Raw genomic sequence first — 21,906 nt, 5'->3', positions numbered from 1 at the left:
ATATTCTAGTGACATTTATATTAAGATATTTTCCATTATGGATAATCAGCATTAAATTCTATGATGACTAGATCTTTTATGAGCAGTAGACACGCCAATAAAATACACTGTATCACAAGATACAGCGCACAACATTGTGGAAAATGTGAATGTTTTAATGTGAACAGAATGTTACGTCTGAAAGGTGTGTATGTCTCATTTCTTCCAGAGCAAGACGCTCATCCGGGCTCAAACTGGATCTCAGTGACCTAAGCCAAAATTGGACTCTCACGAACAATCAATGAGTTTTGTCTTTTTCACTTTAAGTGGGCCACATTAGTTATATTAAAAGCAAACCTATGGAAATTACTGTTGTAATTTGATTCTTTTAATAAGCCATGAAACTTTCTATGATCCCAGGTGAGATACTGGTGTGTGGCCACAGCGAGCATTTCTAATATTGCTCACAGTGGTCATTGGTGTGCTCAGGGAGATTGTCTGTTGGCCCAGACATGAAAAATTAGAGGGAACATTGCTGACAACCTGTCGTAATCCAAGTTTATATACAGTGAGACATCAACTCTATTTGACAGACGAAAGATACAAAGCAACTGCATAACAAACAGTCACAACACTGCAGCTTTAATGGAGAACAAACTGTAGCTTAGCTCACTACATTTTCACAGTAGCTTGCCCGAAAACTGGAGGTTTGGTTTGGCTACGTGTACTGGTCTACAGTATTCAATTCCTCTGCTTTGTTCTGTGGTCCTTACTCTGTCCTTCATGGTCATTATCTATGACTTCAGCTTGGGTGATCCACTCCATGTAACCCTTGAGGTCTTCATCCAGCTGCTGGGTCTCTCTCAGCTTCTGAAACTCACCTCGGGACTTGGCCTTCTCTCGTTCTTTGGTGAACTCACTAGTGATAAAGAACACCAGAGAAAGATCATTGAAAACAGTGATATATGATTTAATTAAAATCCCAAAAGAAAATAATTGAAAAGTGTTCCTACCCACTAAGTACACCAAGAACCAGGTTGAGCACAAAGTAGGAACCGACCAGGATGAGTGTGGTGAAAAAGATCCAGGGCCATTCCATTCCAATCGCATCATTCACCTGTTCATTGGTGTCTATGTTACATATCCCTGCTTTGTGTCATATTTGGGACAAAAATGTGACACAACATACCCAGTATAGGACATCAGTCCACCCTTGTGTAGTAATACATTGGTACACAGTCAGCATGGAAAATCCCAAGTTGTCAAAGTGAGTGATGCCGTGGTTTGGACCAGGCCAGCCGGCCCGACACTCTGTGCCATTGATGGTGCAACGGCGCCCATTCCCTGCCTGGGCACATGGGGCAGGCTTTTCATTCTCCACCGTAGCAATGATGTCTGAGTATGGACAAAACGGACAGATTTTTATGGAGCTTTCATTTTGTATCAAAGCTTTAAGTTAACTTAATTTATACTGCACAAGACAACTTCCCAAAATTACTAAAAGAACACACAATGACAGCAGGGATCCTATAAATTATTTTAAAAGCAATAGTCTGAGCTGACAAAAAGGTATGCTTGTAATATAAAAAATAAAATAAAATAAATAGCACAACATACCGGTGCCTGTGTAGTAGCAAGTTTTATGCATTTTACATTTGAATAGCTCAAGAGCCATTATCGAGTAGATGGTAACCATGAAAAAGACCAGTAGAGTTATGTGAAACAAGGGCAGCATGGACTTCAGGATGGAATTCATGACCACTTGCAGACCTAAGAAGGAACAAAATGCAGTATAGCATCAAATATCTTGATATTTCTACAACGGGCATCACATTTATAACAGAATTCTTTTTCTTTGGTGTTATATAACGGGTGGGGTTAGTGGGTCAATTTGGCCTTTTTTTTTCCTTACAAGGATCATCTACAGAGTATTCCCTGCAGCAAGTTAAAAAAAAAAAGGAAACTAAGAAATAAATTAACGAAGAGACTAGGAGCGTTAAACTACAGAAACTTAGACACACGCATTAATGACATTCATTGGAATATGTGTATATATATATATATATATATATATATATATATATATATATATATATATATAATATATATATACATACACACACACATACCTGTATATATAATTTTGTATTGTGGGAGTTTTCAAAAATGGTTCAGTAGCACCCACTACAACTTTTCAAAGCAGCAACCCCGTTTGTACGCTTCACCAAGAACTATGAAAAGTTGGAGGCTGCCAAGACCTCCAAACTAAAAGTTTTCCTGGGGCAGAAAAAATATCCTCGCTCTACTTACTGTACTTGACTTTTTATTGGAAAGAGGAGTGACCTGATAGGTACTTATAGAATTCCATGAGTTTTAGATGAATGTTGAATAAAAATCATTGCTCTGAAAACGAGTGAAAATGCGTCATTGTGACATCAGTCTGGTTTGAAAAAAGTGTTTGCTTACTTGGGACTCCAGACACAAGCCTCAGTGGTCGAAGGACTCTGAAAGCCCTCAGAGCTTTCATATCAAAACCACCTCCTTTTTCTCCAACTACAGGCTCTACTCCACTGATGTGATTAATAGCATCCACAGCAACAGTAAAGAGTCTGAAATAGCAACAAATGTCACATCAAGTACCATCTTAACAATTGGAAAATTAAGGAATAGGTTCGACATACGAAAATCTATGTACAGTCTGCAGTGAAATCTACCAAATAAAAAGTGTCATTCACAGTCAAAATTAAGTTAGAGAGCACTTCATCACAATTTTCAAAACATGAAAATAACATGGAAAAAAATTGAAAAACTGAAAAATACAAAGGATAATATTCACATTAAGCACTCAGCGAAAACACAAACTTACCCAACTGATACACAAACAAAGTCTAAAATATTCCAGCAGTTTCTTAAGTACGCATCGGCATGAAAAAGAAATCCATAGGCAATTATCTTCAGGAAACATTCCACAGAGAAGATGAGGAGGAAAATGTATTCCAGGCTTTCCTACAAGACAACAACCATGATACATAGTTCAGTGACACAACTCAAAAGAACCACCATTTCAACCTCTTTGACAAAGTATTATTTGACATCTCTTAAAGATCATAGCACCATCACAACCGTATATTGGTTGATTTCCCGCAATACAGTTTGAGTTGATTATTCATTCATTCATTCATTTTCCGAACCGCTTTATCCTCACTAGGGTCGTGGGGGGTGCTGGAGCCTATCCCAGCTGTCTTTGGGCAGTAGGGCAGGGGGGGACACCCTGAATCGGTTGCCAGCCAATCGCAGGGCACACAGAGACTAACAACCATCCACGCCCACACTCACACCTGGGGACAATTTAGAGTGTTCAATCAGCCTGCCGTGCATGTTTTTGGAATGTGGGAGGAAACCGGAGGACCCGGAGAAAACCCACGCAGGCCCGGGGAGAACATGCAAACTCCACACAGGGAGGCCGAAGCTGGAATTGAACCCAATACCTCTGCACTGTGAAGTTGACGTGCTAACCACTGGACTACCGGGGCGCCCTGAGTTGATTAGTTACTATTATTAGTTATCGTTGTTTTATGAATTAAAAAAAACAAAAAAACTAGTTTGTAGACAGAACTATGGTGGTTATAAAATATTATAAACCCAGTAAGCTACTAGTTTTCAAGATATAGAAACCCATTTAGAGGCAAATATTTTGAGACTTTTAACACAATTCATGCAGGCAGAAAAACACTTAGGATAAAGTTGAAATATGGTAATAAGGGAAATGGCTCGGAGATTCTGCTATGGATTCAAGTAGTCACATTTGTTTATATAACCCTTCATCACAAACCGTCTGAAAGGGCTCTACAAGCCTACAGTTGACAAATATTAATGAAACCCCCTGACCTTAACGCCCAGGAGGGCAAGGAGAAAACATCTGGGGGAAAATGAGAAACCTCAGATGGGGGAATTCACCTTCCAGAATGACTAGGCTGCAATGGATGCCAAGTCGGCAACATCTGACACAATACTGCACTGTACAAAGATAGATAAAGTGATATAAAAGTCCTCTTAACAAGATGAGAGATGTACAGGAATTCAAGTCACTTGGCACTCCATGTGTTCAAGCTATTTTGCCAGAATGTTAACCTGAAGTGAGTAAAGGGATCCTTTACTTCTTGTCACAATGCCAACGATTGTTGTGCATCACACACCACATACTCCACATACCGTGCACACAATTGGTTTTTTGAGAGCAACGTTACTTGATGAACCGCACTTTGTTTTCTCTCTTTCTAATCTATTTCAAAGAGTCTCACGGTTCCCTCGCCTCAGGGTTCACAATCCATGGGCGTACTGTATGCTATGAATGGCACACAGTCTAAAGATACAATGTGACCGACCATGCTTTTTGTAAATCCTTTTTGTTTTGTTGTGGAACTGCCATCCTGCCATCTTGCATGTGATGTGTAACAGAATGAGAAATCATCATTATGAGCATTCGACTCTCAAAATAATGCAACCTTTAAACAGCATGAATGTTGTTCCTGATTTCAGACATTAAAAAAACAAAAACAACAACTACATATTAACACCCGTCTATGCAGGTCTATGCATTTAAGTCAACTTAAAAAGTATGGGAATTAGGTTTACCCAAAATAATAGCATTTGAAAGTTGCGAGTTGCAAACCTAAGTGCGCTATGACTGATTGGCGACCAGTTCAGGATGTCGTCCACCTTCAGCACTCCCCCGGGACGCTGTTCAGGATAAGCACTGTTGATAATGGATGGATGGATGAAGTTTCAATGCTGAAGGCACAACCGGGATTCTATTAACAGTCGAACACCTTGGATTTGCTGACCGCCTCGGCCCTCTGAGGGCTTCAAATAGGGTGTCAAAATACGATTGAGGTTAATATATAAGTGTATACAGGGTTGGGGTCAGTTTAGATACCTAACTTTCATATTGGGTGACCTTGGGATTCAAAGTAGGGCTAAGGTTTCAAAATAGTACTTTTTTAAATGTAGGGCATGGTGGTCGACTGTTTATCACGTCCGCCTCACAGTGCAGAAGTGCAGGGTTAGATTTCGGCTCCAGCCTACCTGTGTGGAGTTTGCATGTTCTCCCGGTGCCTGCATGGGGTTTCTCCGGGTATTCCGGGTTCCTCACACATTCCAAAAACATTCATGACAGGCTAATGGAACACTCTCAATTGTCCTGAGGTGTGAGTGTGAGTGCGAATGATTGTTCTATGTGTTCTATGATCTATGTGTGCCCCGCGATTGGCTGGCAACTGGTTCAGGGTGTCCCCCGCCCACTGCCCGAAGGCAGCTGGGATAGGCTCCAGCACACCCGCGATCCTTGTGAGGATAAGCAGATTAGAAAATGAATGGATGGATAGTTTCAAAGTACCTTAGATTTTCTAAAAAGGTTTTAAAAGTAAGGTTTCAAAATCGGTAATCATTGTAGGGTTTCAAAGTCAGGCTAGAGTTTCAAAGTATCAAGTATCAAGTACAACTTTATTGTCAAATGTGCAGCACAGATGAAATTTCCTCCGTCTTAAACAGACGACAGACAACAAGAGGAGCCGCTACAGGTGCCCGCGCCGCCATCAAAAGAACACTTAACATAAAATGACAAAATAATACATCACATAAAACAGACAATTGGCTGGCAACCGATTCAGGGTGTCCCCCGCCTACTGCCCGAAGACAGCTGGGATAGGCTCCGGCACCCCCCGCGACCCTAATGAGGATCAAGCGGTTTGGAAAATGGATGGATGGATGGATGGATAAAACAGACAGTCGTGCAATCTTAACCACTTTTCCTCCTTTCACTTTGGTGTTTGAAGCAGTAATAGATCAAAGAGGAGCGAATCAAAGTGTCCTTTTCACCAGTGGATCAAAGACGTCATGCTGAAATGTGCACACGTCTGCTGCAAGCTAAGCTTGAAAGCAACAAGAAGCTGAAGCATTCATTAACGAAAAAGATGTTGTCTCTCTTCTCCTGTCCCATGTAAATCTGCTTCAATTCCAAGCCGCGACTCCCAGTTCCACACACGCATCGGCGCTCTGCGCTGACGCTCCTTTCTTCTCATCGTCGGCTCCTCAAGCCATGCATCCATCCAGCCGCAGACTGTCCATCAGCACCGATCTTTCCGCTGAACAAAATGGGGCTGTGAAAATGCTGCCTATTTCAGCCGCAAGACACAAGCACCCCGGAGCTCCGACATTCCTCCCAATAAAAATCAGTGCTGGTACACGCGTGCCGCCGAGAAGGCGCAACCACCAAGCACAGATTCTTCTTCTTTGACGAATGTCGTGGCCAAAAGTGCTGAAAACAGTCCACATCAGGTCCACACGATGTAACAACAACACAAAGTGACAAAACAAACACAAAAACAACAAAAAACGCAAGGCTCTTGCCGACGGCTGCCTACTCAGCCGCCATCTTGGAAGAAAAAAAAAGTAGTTTTTGTATGAGGGTATCAACGTATTGTTAGTGTTTCAAAGTAGGGTTAGGGGATGAAAATAGGTTTCAAAGTAGGGTTAGAGTTTCAAAGTAGGGTTAGGGTTTCAAAATAGGGTTACAGCTTCAAGTCTTTAGGGTTAGGGTAAGGGGGACCTTGGGTAAAAATTGCTCCCTGGAAGTTATTGTTGAAAAATATTTAGCCAAAATATTCAATAGAATTCAATGAAGAAAGACCAAAATGATCAGACATAACCACTGATATGATTTGATTTAAACTGTGTGAATCATCTTAAAATATTGTGGATATCAAAATCCACTGTACATTATTATTTGCTTTGGAATCTATACTGAATTATTATACCAATAATATTACATTGAGGATTGCCCTGCTCTTGAATTCATTTACACTGTGCACTGATGTGCCCTATCTGTTTTATTTTGTCAATTTCACTTGTCTTTGATCCTGTTTATTCATGTCATTTACTAACCCACACTGTATTGGAATGTTTTTATGGCCTCTCCCATTTCAGTGGAGGCATGCACTCGCTGGTTTTACACGGCTAGCATGATACCAGTCTATTTTAGATGCATAACACTGACTGACTTATCCCACTGACCTTCATGGGGATAAAACAGTCAGTTACATGACCTCATTGGTGTTCCTGTGTACTTGTCCTCACATGTATTACTAAAGAGTAGAGTTCTGATAGAACATTTGTCGTGAGCAAAGTTTTTACCAAACCAAAGATTGCAGATAATAATTTTAAAGTTTTTTTCATCTATTTTATTTGCTACTGCCACTCTGATGTGCACAAGTGGTACACGATAAATGGATGGGTAGATTTTTTTTTACACCATTTGTTGGCGTATTGTGTATTTATACAATAAAATAATTCACATTTTGGAATCTGGTCACGATCTCGTGAAGCACATTCTTGAGGCAGGGTTAAACCCAAACAAACAGACAGTGAAATGAACCAGTTAGGCATGCTGGGAAATGTAGTTTCTGTGTTTTCAGCCATTTTGGTGTGCGCAGCAGGCTTCTGAAACAGAATGTAACGTCCTTCCTTCCACTTCACGTGCCCGTGTGATGCCACAACTAGTTGTTTGTTTTGTTCCTCAGCGTGGTGTAAACGTTTTCGACAAAGTCTACAGAGTCGCTGTGCGATTACGACACGGGTGTGCGTCGGGACCGGGATACGAGAGTAGAGACAAGATAGGCAGACACGCATCGGGGAAGCCTCAGTATGATCACATTTTCACACAAATTCTACGCAAGTAATTTAAACCACAAAAATAGGGCTGATAGATTTAGATGGGATTTTCTGAGCCCTCCAGAATGCCCAGAGGACAGCCAAATGGCTGTTATCTAAAACCAACAACTCAACGGCCCATCTAGTCACCATTGTTCTGTAAATGCAGCAAGGTGGGGCTCTTCCCCCATCTTGTTCAAATGGAATGTGGTGGGAGTCCTAGATGCATAAAGAGCTTGCGCACAGGACACTTGCTCAATAACTCACTCAACGAAGAAGTGAAGATGCATGTAGAGTATTGAGCTAATTCGCAACCCTTGTCCCTGGATGGCTTTTCAGACAGAAAGCAGAGCTGAAAACATAGCATGTCATAGCAACAGTGTAAAAGAGCAGAAAGCACATACATTAAAATATAGAGACACGTTCACCTGTCCCCCACCAAACAGTCTTTTCTTCACATTAGTAAAGTATTTACAAAGTATTGTTGCAAATCATGCTAATGTGAAGAAAATAATGCAAAAGACGGCACAGTGTGGTATAAAGAACAGATCGGAAGGCATCTCAATCACAGCCCAATTGAGCCTTAGGCTGCAGATGCAGAGTGTCAAGTCGCTTACAGAGTTTCTTCTGTTTCATCACTCTGGATATGCTTCGAACTATTCTGGAGTGGACTGTTCAGCATGGACATCAGACAGAGCATACCAGTTGGTTCACGGCCCTCCCTGAACTAATGGCGTTCATTGCTATTCTCCTCTTTTGGGGGGGGGGGGGGGTGCTCCCTTCGGTGCATGACTCATAGTTGGAAAAATCGGGACCCCATTGATCAAAGGCATTATGGCCTGAAACAACTTCCAATCATGCAGCACCTACACTTCCACGACAAGCGCACACGCAGTGAACATGTTGGAAAAGACAAGTTTGCTGCAGTCTCTGATGTTTGAAGGTCTTTTGTTACCAACAGCAGTCTTACAGCCCAGGCAGGAACATCACCATTGACAAGCAACTTTTTACAACAAAGACTCATTGCTGTTTCCTGCAGTACATGTCACGTTACGCACGAAGCAGGAAAAGGGAACTGCTTCGTACGTAACAGAGAATAAGTGGATCCCCGAAGGAGCAGACACCGACAAGGACTTCGTCAAAACAAAAATATTTATTACAAACAAAACCCCGTCAAATAAACAACAGAAAGCGCTGGTGAAAACGAGAACCAGGAAATAAGGAAACGCGACAACAGAAAACGCTTGCAAAAAATGGCAAGGAAAATATGTTAAGACAAGTAATAGTTCACGTACGCTAATATAATGATTCCCTTGGGACGACGAAAATTTAACCAACAGCGAATGGTATCGAATAAGAATTGCAATCAGAGGCAACAGCAGTAGCACGGCATGCAATACTCCGGCAGTGATTTGACTGTCGGAGCGCCTAGATAAAGCAGGTGCAATCTCTGGCAAATAGGCAGCAGGTGTGCAGGCGGCAGAAGTGAACGCGTGCCACCTGCTGCCGAATACGGATCATGACAGTATCCCCCCCTCAATGGACGCCTCCCGGCGGCCCACCCGGTTTGGACGGGTGAGAAGCGTGGAAGTCACGAATCAGGGACGGATCTAAGATCCAGGAGCGGGAGACCCATTGCCGATCCTCTGGCCCATAGCCCTCCCAGTCGACCAGATACTGGAACCCCTTACCCCTGCGCCGAGAGTCCAGGATGGCCCGCACAGTGTACACGGGGTCACCGTCGACAACCCGCGGAGGAGGAGGCGGGGTGGGAGACGGAGCCAAGGGACTGGTCGCCACCGGCTTGATCAGCGAGACGTGGAACACGGGGTGAACCTTCATTGAGGCCGGCAACCGGAGCTTGACTGTGACGGGGCCGACGACGGAGTCCACCACAAACGGTCCGGTGAACCGTGGCCCCAACTTGGCAGACGTGCCGGCCAGGCGCAGGTCCCTCGTAGCCAGCCACACCTTCTGCTCCACCACGTAGGTCGGCGCCGGGTGTCGCCGACGGTCCGCGATCTGCCGGTTCCTGGACGCGGTGCGGGACAATGCGGCCCTGGCCTCCTTGTGGAACTGCACCGACGGAACCTCCACCTGACCCTCCTGGACGGGAACATCGGTGGTTGGTACCCATAGGCCGTCATGAAAGGGGACCGTCCACTAGCTGAAGAGACGAGGGTGTTGTGAGCATACTCCACCCAGGGTAAGTGGTCAGACCAGGACGAGGGACGGTGGAGACACACACAACGGAGGGCCGCCCCCAGATCCTGGTTAGCGCGCTCCGCCTGCCCATTGGACTGCGGGTGGTATCCCGACGACAAACTCGCCGTTGCCCCCAGGGACCGGCAGAACCGCTTCCACACTCTGGACACGAACTGTGGCCCCCGGTCGGATACAATGTCCAGCGGGATGCCATGGAGACGGAAAACATGCTTTACGAGGAGGTCGGCGGTCTCCAATGCCGACGGCAACTTGGACAGCGGGATGAAGTGGGCCGATTTAGAGAAGCGGTCCACAATGGTTAGAATGACGGACCGCCCACGGGACGGAGGAAGACCCGTGACGAAGTCTAGGGCGATGTGGGACCAAGGTCAAGGAGGAATGGGTAGAGGTTGGAGCAATCCAGCCGGAGGCCGATGCGAGGCCTTGCCGCAGGCGCAGGCGGAACAGGCGTTGATGTATTCCATGACATCCTTCCGTTGCTCAGGCCACCAGAACCGCTGGGAGATGAGATGTAATGTCCGGGTCACTCCGGGGTGGCAAGCCACCTTGGACACGTGCCCCCACTGCAACACCTCCGACCGCAGTGATGGAAGCACAAATAGCTTCCCTGCGGGACATTCAGCCGGAACTTGGGCCCCGTCTTGAGCCTCCTGAATCCTCCGCTCGATCTCCCACCTCAAAGCCCCCAGAATGCAATGGTCCGAAAGGATTGCTCCTGGCGTGGGATCCTTTTCCGCGGGATCGTGGAGGCGGGAGAGGGCGTCAGGCTTGGTGTTCTTGGATCCGGGACAATATGTGAGGGTGAAATTAAATCGCGTTAACAGAAGCGCCCACCGGGCCTGTCGCGAATTCAGTCTTTTAGCGGACCGAATGTACTCCAGGTTTTTATGGTCCGTAAAAACAGTGAAGGGTTCTTTAGTCCCCTCGAGCCAGTGTCTCCATTCCTGTAGTGCTGCAACTACAGCTAAAAGTTCACGGTTTCCCACGTCGTAATTCGCCTCGGCGGCGCTGAGACGACGAGAGAAAAAGGCGCAGGGGTGCAGCTTCTGGTCAACCGGAGAACGTTGAGACAAAACTGCCCCCACTCCTGAATCCGAGGCGTCCACCTCTACGACAAACGGGTGGTCAGGATCAGGATGTTGCAGTACAGGTGGATTGGAGAAGGCTTTCTTTAAGTTCGCGAACGCGGTGTCTGCGTCCGGGTCCCATTTGAACGGGAGCTTAACAGAAGTCAACCTGGTTAACGGAAGAGCCTGTTGGCTATAGTTACGGATGAATCTTCTGTAAAAGTTGGCAAACCCCAAGAAGCGTTGTAGTTCCTTGCGGCTGGTGGGCGTAGGCCACTCCACCACCGCCCTGGTCTTTACTGGGTCGGCTCTCAGCTTACCCTGCTCAATGACAAATCCCAGGAACGAGATGGCTTGTACATGGAACTCACACTTCTCTGCCTTGACGAAGAGCCTGTTCTCTAATAACCGTTGTAAAACGAGCCTGACGTGCTGTTTGTGCTCCTGTACTGACCGGGAGAAAATCAAAATATCATCGAGATAAACGAAACAAAATACATTCAGCATGTCCCTCAACACGTCGTTGACCAGACTCTGGAAGACAGCGGGAGCATTAGTCAAACCGAAAGGCATGACCAAATATTCAAAATGGCCTAATGGGGTCTTAAAAGCCGTCTTCCACTCATCCCCTTCTCGCACGCGAACCAGATGGTACGCACTACGCAAGTCTAATTTTGAGAAAATGGTGGCAGATTGTAAGGGAGCGAAAGCGGAATCTAACAACGGAAGTGGGTATTTATTCTTAATTGTAATTTCATTTAGCCCACGATAATCCACACACGGCCGTAACGACTTGTCCTTCTTCTCTACGAAGAAGAACCCAGCACCTAACGGTGATCGTGATGGTCTGATGAGACCTGCAGCGAGCGAGCTATTAATATAGTCCCTCAATGCCTCTTGTTCTGGACGAGACACCTGATATAATCGGGAGCTCGGCAGCGGGACGCCCACCTGCAGGTCTATGGCACAGTCGTACGGACGGTGCGGAGGCAAAGAACGGGCGCGATCCTTGCTAAAAACCTGTTTCAGATCGTGGTAGTAACTAGGCACCCCGTCAAGGCAGATGACTTCAGGGGCATCGTTACAGACACGCGTATGCCCCCCTACGGCCGACCGCAAACAATGCTCGTGACAAAACGGACTCCATATTTCTATGGCCGGGCGGTTCCATGATATAATTGGGTCGTGTGTCTTGAGCCAGGGCAAGCCGAGAATAACCGGAACGGCTCGGGAATGCATTAAATAAAACCGTGATCCGGGTTACCACTGCCAGAAGGCGGCCATCGAGATCGTGAACCCGTTTCTTTTCGGCTAATTCCTCGGTCAAACAGCCTATCTCTGAGGCAATGTCGGTGTCCAGAAAGCAGTCGTCGGCACCCAAGTCTATCAGAGCCCTGATCTGTCGCGCCCGAGACGCCCCGTAGATCTCCCCCTCGAGTTCAAGTCTTCTGGGGTGTCCCGGCCGAGAGTCGACTCTCTGAGGCTCTCGAGATTCGGCGCGGGGTCGTGACTCACAGTACTCGACGGGCGTAGTCGGTTGGGGTTCCGATGGGCAGGATGCGGCTCGATGTCCTTGTAGACCACGGTTGGAACACGCCTGGTCCACGAACCGACGCCGTCTCTCCTCCGGACTGGAACTTCCGCCCCCCAGCTGCGTTGGCTCCCCCCTGGCGGCAGCCCTCCGGGCGCTGGGGTGGTCCCCGGACCCAGCTGTCCGAGTGATCTCGCTGGATGCACCTTGGTCCGCTGTATGCTGGAACGGGAACCAACCGCTTCCGTGCTCCCGGCTCCTCTCTCTCAGGCGGTTGTCCAGGAGCAGAGAGAGATCGATCAACTCCTCTAGGTTGGAACTGTTGTCGCGGGTGGCCAGTTCGTCTTTAAGTGTATTGTTAAGTCCGCGACGAAACAAGCCACACAGCGCCCGGTCGCCATAGCCACTTTGGGCGGCCAAAATGCGAAAGTCAATCGAGTAGTCCGCCACGGATTGTCTCCCTTGGCGGAGCTCTAATACCCTCAGCCTCTCTTCCCCGCACGGGATGATGGAACACACGGCGAAATGCCGCCACGAAGCCGGGGAAGGAAGACCGGAGGCTCGGTTGTGCTTCGCTCACTGCAATTGCCCATGACGCCGCCCGACCAGCCAATAGGCTCATGATATATGCGACCTTCGCGTCATCACTGACATAGACGAAGGCTGCAGGTCAAAAACTAGCGAGCACTGGTGGAGGAAGTGCCCGCACTGACCATGCTCGCCTCCATAACGTGGAGGGTGGGGAAGCATTGGTTCCCTACTAAATGGAGGAGACTGGACGGGTACCTCCAGGGTAACATGTCGAAGCTCCGGGGTAGGTGCTCTCCGCCCTTCTAATTTGACTATGCGAGGTTCGTAATCATCGAACTTGTGAGCCAGCATGGAAACCGCGCCGCGGAGCTCTGAAATGGCTCGGTCCTGCTGACTCCTAAACTGCTCTTGACGGGACAGAGCCGACAAAACCTTCCCAATGTCTGCGGGATCCATGGTGGCCGGAGTATTCTGTCACGTTACGCACGAAGCAGGAAAAGGGAACTGCTTCGTACGTAACAGAGAATAAGTGGATCCCCGAAGGAGCAGACACCGACAAGGACTTCGTCAAAACAAAAATATTTATTACAAACAAAACCCCGTCAAATAAACAACAGAAAGCGCTGGTGAAAACGAGAACCGGGAAATAAGGAAACGCGACAACAGAAAACGCTTGCAAAAAATGGCAAGGAAAATATGTTAAGACAAGTAATAGTTCACATACGCTAATATAATGATTCCCTTGGGACGACGAAAATTTAACCAACAGCGAATGGTATCGAATAAGAATTGCAATCAGAGGCAACAGCAGTGGCACGGCATGCAATACTCCGGCAGTGATTTGACTGTCGGAGCGCCTAGATATAGCAGGTGCAATCTCTGGCAAATAGGCAGCAGGTGGCAGAAGTGAACGCGTGCCACCTGCTGCCGAATACGGATCATGACAGTACATTGCAACAAAACCCGACAAGTTTGGCAACGTTCTTTTCTTCACATTAGCATGCGAAGGGTCATTGCTGAGTTGTGTTGTTCACATCAGAGTTTGGCTCGTTTGCAGATCAAAGGTTAAACTAATCCAGCCAGCTGGCTGCCCTTTGGGCATTCTATGTAGGAAAGCCAAATGGCTTGGCTGTCGTACTTTTAGTGTAAAACCTCAAAAATAGGGCTGATAGCACCAACATTGCATATCCAATTCTATAACATCACATTCTATTTATGACTTAGCTTTCATGTCAATTATTCCTACCTTTGCAATGTATCACAGTAACAGTATACACACTTTCATGTGTAGCTTCAAGGTAACGTCAAAGGTAGCAATATACACTAAACTACTAAATATGCCCCGTAAAGTAATTGTAGTACAACATTGTGGAGGCAAGTTGGTAGACCAGGTGTCCCCAACCTTTTTTGCCTCACAGACCGGTTTAATGTCAGACAATATTTTCAGGGACCGGCCTTTAAAGGCTGGATAAATACAACAAAATAATATGATATGACCGGCATGAAAACGGTGGTATTTCCAAAACATAATAATAAAAACTAGTGCTGTCAGTTTAGCGCGTTATTATCGGCATTAATTTAAATCAATTTTAATGGGATTATTTTTTTACCGCGAGATTAATGCGGCACCACACGACACCGGTTGTTTCGTTGCTCTAAAATAAACGTGCATATCTGTTTGGTCAGCCACAGTTTGAGCGGCAGCGTGAGATACCGAAAATGGATACTAAATCACTTATGAATGGAAAGTTTACTTTTAAAAAGTTGCCAGATGGTTCAACTGACAAGACCAAGGTTATCTGTGTGTTTTGGAGTCGTGAACTGAGTTATCGTAGCACGTTGAGTTTGAAATACTGTAGCGATGCGAGCACGCTCACACGTTCAACCAATCAGCGCTGACGCAAAGGACATTACACATCAAAGAGCTTTGATCTCTTTGAACAGCTCTGCTAGTTTAGCCACGACGAACAGCTAAGCTAGTGGGGAGTTGAGACGACATCACGCTCACATTTGTATGTTTCTCTTCTTTTCCTTTTTCTGTCCAAATATATACAGTATATTTTTCTACCAACAACAGCTGTCCTGTCCACGTCTTCTTTCGTCCCACCGGGGTTTAGCCAGTGTGGTTATAGAGAGACCCGAATCTCTTTAATACCATTTAAAGGCCAAGCACACGGCTGATGTAAGTACTCCGCCCCTTCGTCTAAGCCAGACAACTATGGAGAATTTCAAAGAGAAGAAAATGGATAACCCGACTAAGAACAAACTTACTCGAGCCACGGGAACAGTACCCTGGAAATGATAAAGCGCATTCTGCAGAATGCTGAACCTCTGAGAGATGCTCTAGCCGGTCACGCAACCAATGTCGCCATGCCAACAGATACTATGATGGAGAAATTGAAGAGGCTCAAGGCTATGCTGGAGCACTTGAGATAAATGACTGTGTATCCATGTCATGTGAAAATCTGTTTTGAATGAGGTGTGTGAGTGTGTGTGTGTGTGCGTGTGTGTGTGTATGCATGTCTACCTGTCTGTTGTACACGTCTACCTGTGTCGTGCGTGTGTATGTGTCTACTTGTGTGTTGTAGCAGACGTGTGCACATTTTCAGCATGACGTCTCTGATCCACTGGTGAAAGGACACTTTGATCCTCTCCTTTTTCATCTATAACTGCTTCAGACAACAAAGTGTATGCAGAAAAGTGGTGAAGATTGCACGACTGTCTGTGTCCTATGTGTTGGTTGTGTTGTGTTGTTTTTGTTATTTTGACTTCAAATTGGCGTCGCGAGAGTGGCTGCCTTTCCAGCAGCTCCTATATTTTGTTGTTCTACTTCTTCCTTTCGAACTATAACTTTGCTGCTGTGAATTGGGAATTTCTCCATTGTGAGACTAATAAAGGTTTTCTTATCTTAAATATCTACCTGTGTGTGTGGATATGAGTTGTGGGTGTGTGAACTCTCGTTAAATTACAGTAGGCATCACTAGTTCCGCACTAATGTGCTTACCTATATTTTTGCAGGTATGTGTCTGAACTTCTTGGGGGAGAGAAGTTTGTGTCTTGTTCAGTGGTGCTGCCAGCATTGTGTCATCTGTCGCGAGTGATGGAGGTCAGTGAGGACGATCCAGCCTACATGATCAAGTTTAAAGGAGCCTTCTTAGCAGACATGGAGAGTCGCAAGGAGAAGACAAACATCACATGGATGAAAGTTGTAACAGCACGAGACCCAAGGTCAGATTATCGGGCTTTATTCTTACTTATGCTCATTCTCAGCATTGTGTTTCTCTCAGCGTATATATATATATATCCATCCATCCATCCATTTTCCGAACCGCTTGATCCTCACTAGGGTCGCGGGGGGTGCTGGAGCCTATCCCAGCCGTCTTCGGGCAGTAGGCGGGGGACACCCTGAATCAGTTGCCAGCCAATCGCAGGGCACACAGAGACGAACAACCATCCACGCCCACACTCACACCTAGGGACAATTAAGAGCGTCCAATCAACCTGCCATGCATGTTTTTGGAATGTGGGAGGAAACCGGAGCACCCGGAGAAAACCCACGCAGGCCCGGGGAGAACATGCAAACTCCACACAGGGAGGCCGGAGCTGGAATCGAACCCGGTACATCTGCACTGTGAAGCCGACGTGCTAACCACTGGACTACCGGGCCGCTATATATATATATATATATATATATATATATACTGTATATCTATGAATATTGTTTTGTTTATCTGCATATATATATATATATATATATATATATATATATATATATATATATATATATATATATATATACTGTATATCTATGAATATTGTTTTGTTTATCTGCACCTGTACTTGTATTTAAGTTGGTTTTCACTTTGTTTCAAGGTTTACGGACCTCAAGTGTCTGAGAAAGCCTGACAGGGCTGAGGTGTGGGGTACGGTCCACACCTTGCTTCAGGAGGGGCCCGAACAGCTAGATAAGCAAGTCACGCCTAAGCCTCCGACGAACAAACCAACTCTTTTGCTTGAACATGAGTCTTCTTCTGAAGAAGAGGAGGACAGTCTTGAGCAATGTCTGGAGCGCTACAAGGCAGAGCCTCTTGCTGGCATGGGTGACTGTCCCCAAGAATGGTGGTCCACACATGAAGGAGCACACAGAGAAATGTCCCACCTTGCATGCAAGTACTTGGCAACACCGGCTTCATCAGTACCTTCTGAGAGGTTGTTTTCAGTATCTGGCCACATTGTATGGAAGAAGCGAGCTTCCCTTTCGTCTGAAAATGTCAACAGGCTTGTCTGTTTGAGTGACTGTCTCAAAGCAAAGAAGTATTAGACTAGGCTCACATTTTATAGTAATAATAATAATAATAATAACAATAAAAATAATGCATTTTATTTAAGAGCGCCTTTCATGCCACCCAAGGACACTGTACAGACAATAAGAAAATACAATGTAAAAATTAGTAAGCGAGATATTATATAAAAACAGGACATAAAATCATAAAAACATAGGAAATGGAAGAGCTATGTGTTGTAGGCAATCCTGAACAGGTGGGTTTTTAGACGGGACTTGAAAGTGGAAAGAGGTGTGCAGTTTTGGAAGTCCGAAGGTAGGTTGTTCCAAAGCTTTGGAGCAGCGCGACTGAAGGCTCTGGCTCCCATGGTGCGGGCAGGGGGCACTGACAGGCGGAAGGAGGACGAGGATCTGAGGGAGCGAGAGGGGATATGCACCTGGAGAAGGTCGGACAGGTAAGGAGGGGCCAGGTTGTGGATGGCCATATATGTATATAGAAGCAGTTTGTAATTGATGCGATGTTGAACAGGGAGCCAGTGGAGCTGTTGGAGAACGGGGGTGATGTGCTGCTGGGAAGATGTTTTTGTGATGATGCGAGCAGAGGCGTTTTGAACCAGCTGGATTTTATGGAGGGACTTTTGAGGTAGGCCGAAGAGGAGAGCGTTGCAGTAATCAAGGCGGGATGTGACAAGACTGTGGACAAGAATAGCAGTTGTGCGGGGGGTGAGGGAAGGGCGAAGTCTGGTAAGATTGCGGAGGTGGAAATAAGATGTGATATGTGGGTGGAAGGTGAGCATGCTATCCAGGATGACACCCAGACTCTTGACCTGGGGGGAGGGGGACACTAAGGAGCTGTCAATGTTGAAGGAAAAACTGTTTACTTTAGATAAAGTGGATTTGGTGCCAAGAAGGAGGACTTTAGTTTTATTAGCATTTAATTTAAGAAAGTTTGTTGTGAACCATGTTTTGAGTTCGGAGAGGCAAGAGGTGAGGGAGGGGGTTGGAGTATGGAGTTTGGAGGAGGTAGAGCTGGGTGTCATCAGCAAAGCAGTGAAAATTGATATTAAATTTGCGGAGGATATGGCCAAGAGGCAGGAGGTACATGATGAAGAGAAGGGGACATAGGACAGATCCCTGTGGTACACCTGTGGTGATTGGGGAGGGCTTTAAGGTGAAGGATTTGAGCTGGACAAACTGAGTGCGGCCAGTGAGGTAGGAGTGGAACCAACTGAGGGGAGTGTGGGAGAGACCAATGGAGGAGAGTCTACTGAGGATGACAGGGTGAGAGATTGTGTCAAAGGCGGCGCTCAAGTCTAAGAGGATGAGGATGGAGACTAAACCAGAATCAGATGCTATGAGGAGATCATTTACAATACGGATTAGGGCAGTCTCTGTGCTGTGGCCGGGGCGGAAACCGGACTGAAAGGGTTCATAGAGAGAGTGAAAGGACAGGTGGGAGTGGAGTTTTGCAGCAACAGTTTTTTCTAGGATTTTCGAGATAAATGGAAGGTTGGAGATGGGGCGGAGGTTATCGAAGTTGTTGGGGTCAGAGCCATGTTTTTTCAGTGTGGGGGTGATAGCAGCGGTTTTGAAGAGTGATGGGACAATACCAGAAGAGAGTGAGGAGTGGATAATAGCAGATATGAGAGGAAGCAGGGAAGGAAGGCAGGATTTAACAAGGGATGAAACGAGGGGATCGAGCTGGCAAGTGGTGGGCTTGGATTTGAGTATGAGGTTGGATAATTCAGCAGTCGTGGGTGGAACAAAACTGGAGAAGAAATGACAAGGAGAAGAAGGTTCAGATGGGGGGGGGGGGGGGGGGGAGCAGGCAGGTTTTGATGGAGGTGGTGATGGATCTTAAGGATTTTGTGATTGAAGTCCTCCATCATGGAGTTGCAGGTTGCTGTGGAGTACAGGTGGAGGGGGAGAGAATTTGGTGGCCAGAGGATTTTGTTCATGACGGAGAAGAGAGTTCTTGAATTTCCTTCGTTGGAGAGGATGAGGCCGGAGTAGTAGCTGGATTTGGTTTGTGCAATTTGGTCCTTGTATTTAGTCATATGGGTAGTGTACATGTCCTTATGGATGGTGAGACCGGTTTTCTTATAGAGTCGCTCAAGTTGGCGGTTTTTTGATTTCAATGATCTAAGAGCGGGTGTAAACCAGGGGGCAGATGTAGAGAATGAAGCAGTCCTGGTCTTCAGGGGGGCGAGAGAATTTAGAATATTTGTGAGGCAGGCATTGTAGTGAGCGGTGAGGTCATCCGGGTTTGAAAGGGTGTCTGGGGGCGGGGAACGGTCGATAATGGAGCAGAAGGTGTCAATGTTGATATTTTTGGTATTACGAAAAGAAATGAGGCGGGAGGTTTTGATTGTAGAGAGACGGAGTATGGTGTTAAAAGTGAGGAGGAAATGATCGGTTTCAGGAAAAACATCAGCAGTGGGCTTGAAGGTTCTGCGCAGTATCCTTGCTGTTCCCAGCACTGCACATTTCTGGACTGAGATGTCCGATGTTGTTCCCGGGATCTGTTGCAACCACTCATCTAGTTTGGGGGTCACTGCCCCGAGTGCTCCGACTACCACAGGCACGACTGTCACCTTTACCTTCCAGGCTCTCTCCAGCTCCTCTCTGAGCCCTTGGTATTTCTCGAGTTTCTCGTGTTCCTTCTTTCTGATGTTTCCATCACTTGGGACCGCTACATCCACTACAATGGCTTTCCTCTGCCCTTTATCTATGATCACGATATCTGGTTCGTTCGCCATTACCATCTTGTCAGTCTGGATCTGGAAGTCCCACAGGACCTTCGCTCTGTCATTCTCCACCACCTTCGGAGGTGTTTCCCATTTTGACCTTGGGGTTTCCAGTCCATACTCCGCACAGATGTTTCGGTAGACTATGCCAGCCACCTGGTTATGGCGTTCCATGTAGGCTTTCCCTGCCAGCATCTTACACACTGCAGTTATGTGTTGGATCGTCTCAGGTGCCTCTTTGCACAACCTACACCTTGGGTCTTGTCTGGTGTGGTATATCTGGGCCTCAACGGCTCTGGTGCTCAGGGCCTGCTCCTGAGCAGCCAGGATGAGTGCCTCTGTGCTGTCCTTCAGGCCAGCCCTCTCGAGCCACTGATAGGACTTCTTGAGATCAGCCACTTCAGTTATGGTCCGGTGGTACATCCCGTGTAGGGGCTTGTCCTCCCATGATGGTCCCTCTTCCAGCGTCTCATCCTCTGTTCCCCATTGTCTGAGACATTCTCTGAGTACGTCATCCGTTGGAGCCTTCTCCTTGATGTATTCATGGAGCTTGGATGTTTCATCCTGGACAGTGGCTCTCACACTCACGAGCGCCCGGCCTCCTTCCTTTCGGCTTTCTCAGGGTGCTGGATTTGGGATGGAACCCTCCATGCATGGTTAGGAGCTTTCAGGTCTTAACATCCGTGGTCTGAATCTCTTCCTTTGGCCACCTTATTATTCCTGCAGGGTATCTGATCACTGGCAGGGCATAGCTGTTTATTGCCCGGGTCTTATTCTTGCCATTGAGCTGGCTTCTTAGGATTTGCCTCACTCGCTGGAGGTATTTGGCCGTAGCCGCTTTCCTTGTTGCCAGTTCGAGGTTGCCATTGGCTTGTGTTATACCGAGGTACTTGTAGCTGTCCTCAATGTCTGCTATTGTTCCTTCAGGGAGTGAGACCCCTTCAGTGCGGACTACCTTTCCTCTCTTAGTCACCATCGGACGACATTTCTCAAGCCCGAATGACATCCCGATGTCGCTGCTGTAGATCATGGCTGTGTGGATCAGGGAGTCGATGTCCCTTTCGCTCTTAGCATACAGCTTTATGTCATCCATGTGGAGGAGGTGACTGATCGTAGCTCCATTTCTGAGGCGGTATCCATAGCCTGTCTTGGTGATTGCTTGGCTTCGGGCAGTGGTCCTCAACTAGAAATGCTGTAGGTCCACTTTTTTTTTTTAATAAGACCAAGGTCCGGTCCCATGCACGGCAGTCATGGGGAGCAGGGCTATATGCCAATTTAGTATGGTCAAGCCAAGCTTATACAAATCAACACTCCTCACAACCAACCAATAATGGGGTGCATGAAAATAACAATTATTCACTTTGCCAGTACACAGCAAATAATGAGAGGTATCGTGTTGAGGCACAGGAACTCTTTTATTTTGTTAAGTTGTGCCTGCTTAATAATAGAAATAGCCCTTTTAGGGAAATAAGATATTTTTACTTGAACTTTGTTAAACAGTAGTTGTCTTTTTTCCCTTAATTTAACAAAAAAACAAAACAAAATACAAATTTTACCAAAATAAATACTAAACATGAAAACAAAAATATCCTTTTCATTTGTACAATTCCCCTTTTCACATCCCCTCTGAAATCACTGAAAAATATATCAGAAGAGGAGTTAAGAACCATTTTAAATACTGACACAAGGGAGCACAGGAATGTGCAGTGCTGTTCTTCCACTAAAGGTGAATGCAATGTCTGAGGCATGCAAATATTATTTGAGGACGCCATTGTGATGTTCATTTACCATGTTGCGGTGATCTGCTGTTAAACAGCTGCAAAGATCCCCGGGTAG

The 21,906-nt window shown here is 46.3% G+C and overlaps 1 protein-coding gene across 1 annotated transcript in view; it reads right to left on the bottom strand.

Annotated features, from left to right (window-relative positions):
* Positions 1–21,906, bottom strand: part of LOC147200894 (dihydropyridine-sensitive L-type skeletal muscle calcium channel subunit alpha-1-like) — a 68,013-nt gene that overhangs the window by 42,265 nt on the left and 3,842 nt on the right. Inside the window, exons 3-8 of the mRNA XM_086117655.1 lie at positions 2,846–2,985; positions 2,446–2,588; positions 1,597–1,749; positions 1,169–1,374; positions 993–1,096; positions 753–898 (exon numbers count right to left, since the gene is read on the bottom strand). Coding sequence (XP_085973781.1) covers positions 753–898; positions 993–1,096; positions 1,169–1,374; positions 1,597–1,749; positions 2,446–2,588; positions 2,846–2,985 — 892 coding nt within the window. The remainder of the gene's footprint in view (positions 1–752; positions 899–992; positions 1,097–1,168; positions 1,375–1,596; positions 1,750–2,445; positions 2,589–2,845; positions 2,986–21,906) is intronic.

This window comes from Hippocampus guttulatus, chromosome 8, assembly GCF_054856545.1.
Source record: "Hippocampus guttulatus isolate MCC_2025c chromosome 8, RoL_Hgut_1.0, whole genome shotgun sequence".
Taxonomy (NCBI): Eukaryota; Metazoa; Chordata; class Actinopteri; order Syngnathiformes; family Syngnathidae; genus Hippocampus; species Hippocampus guttulatus.
This window is presented reverse-complemented; position numbering and strand designations above follow the sequence as displayed.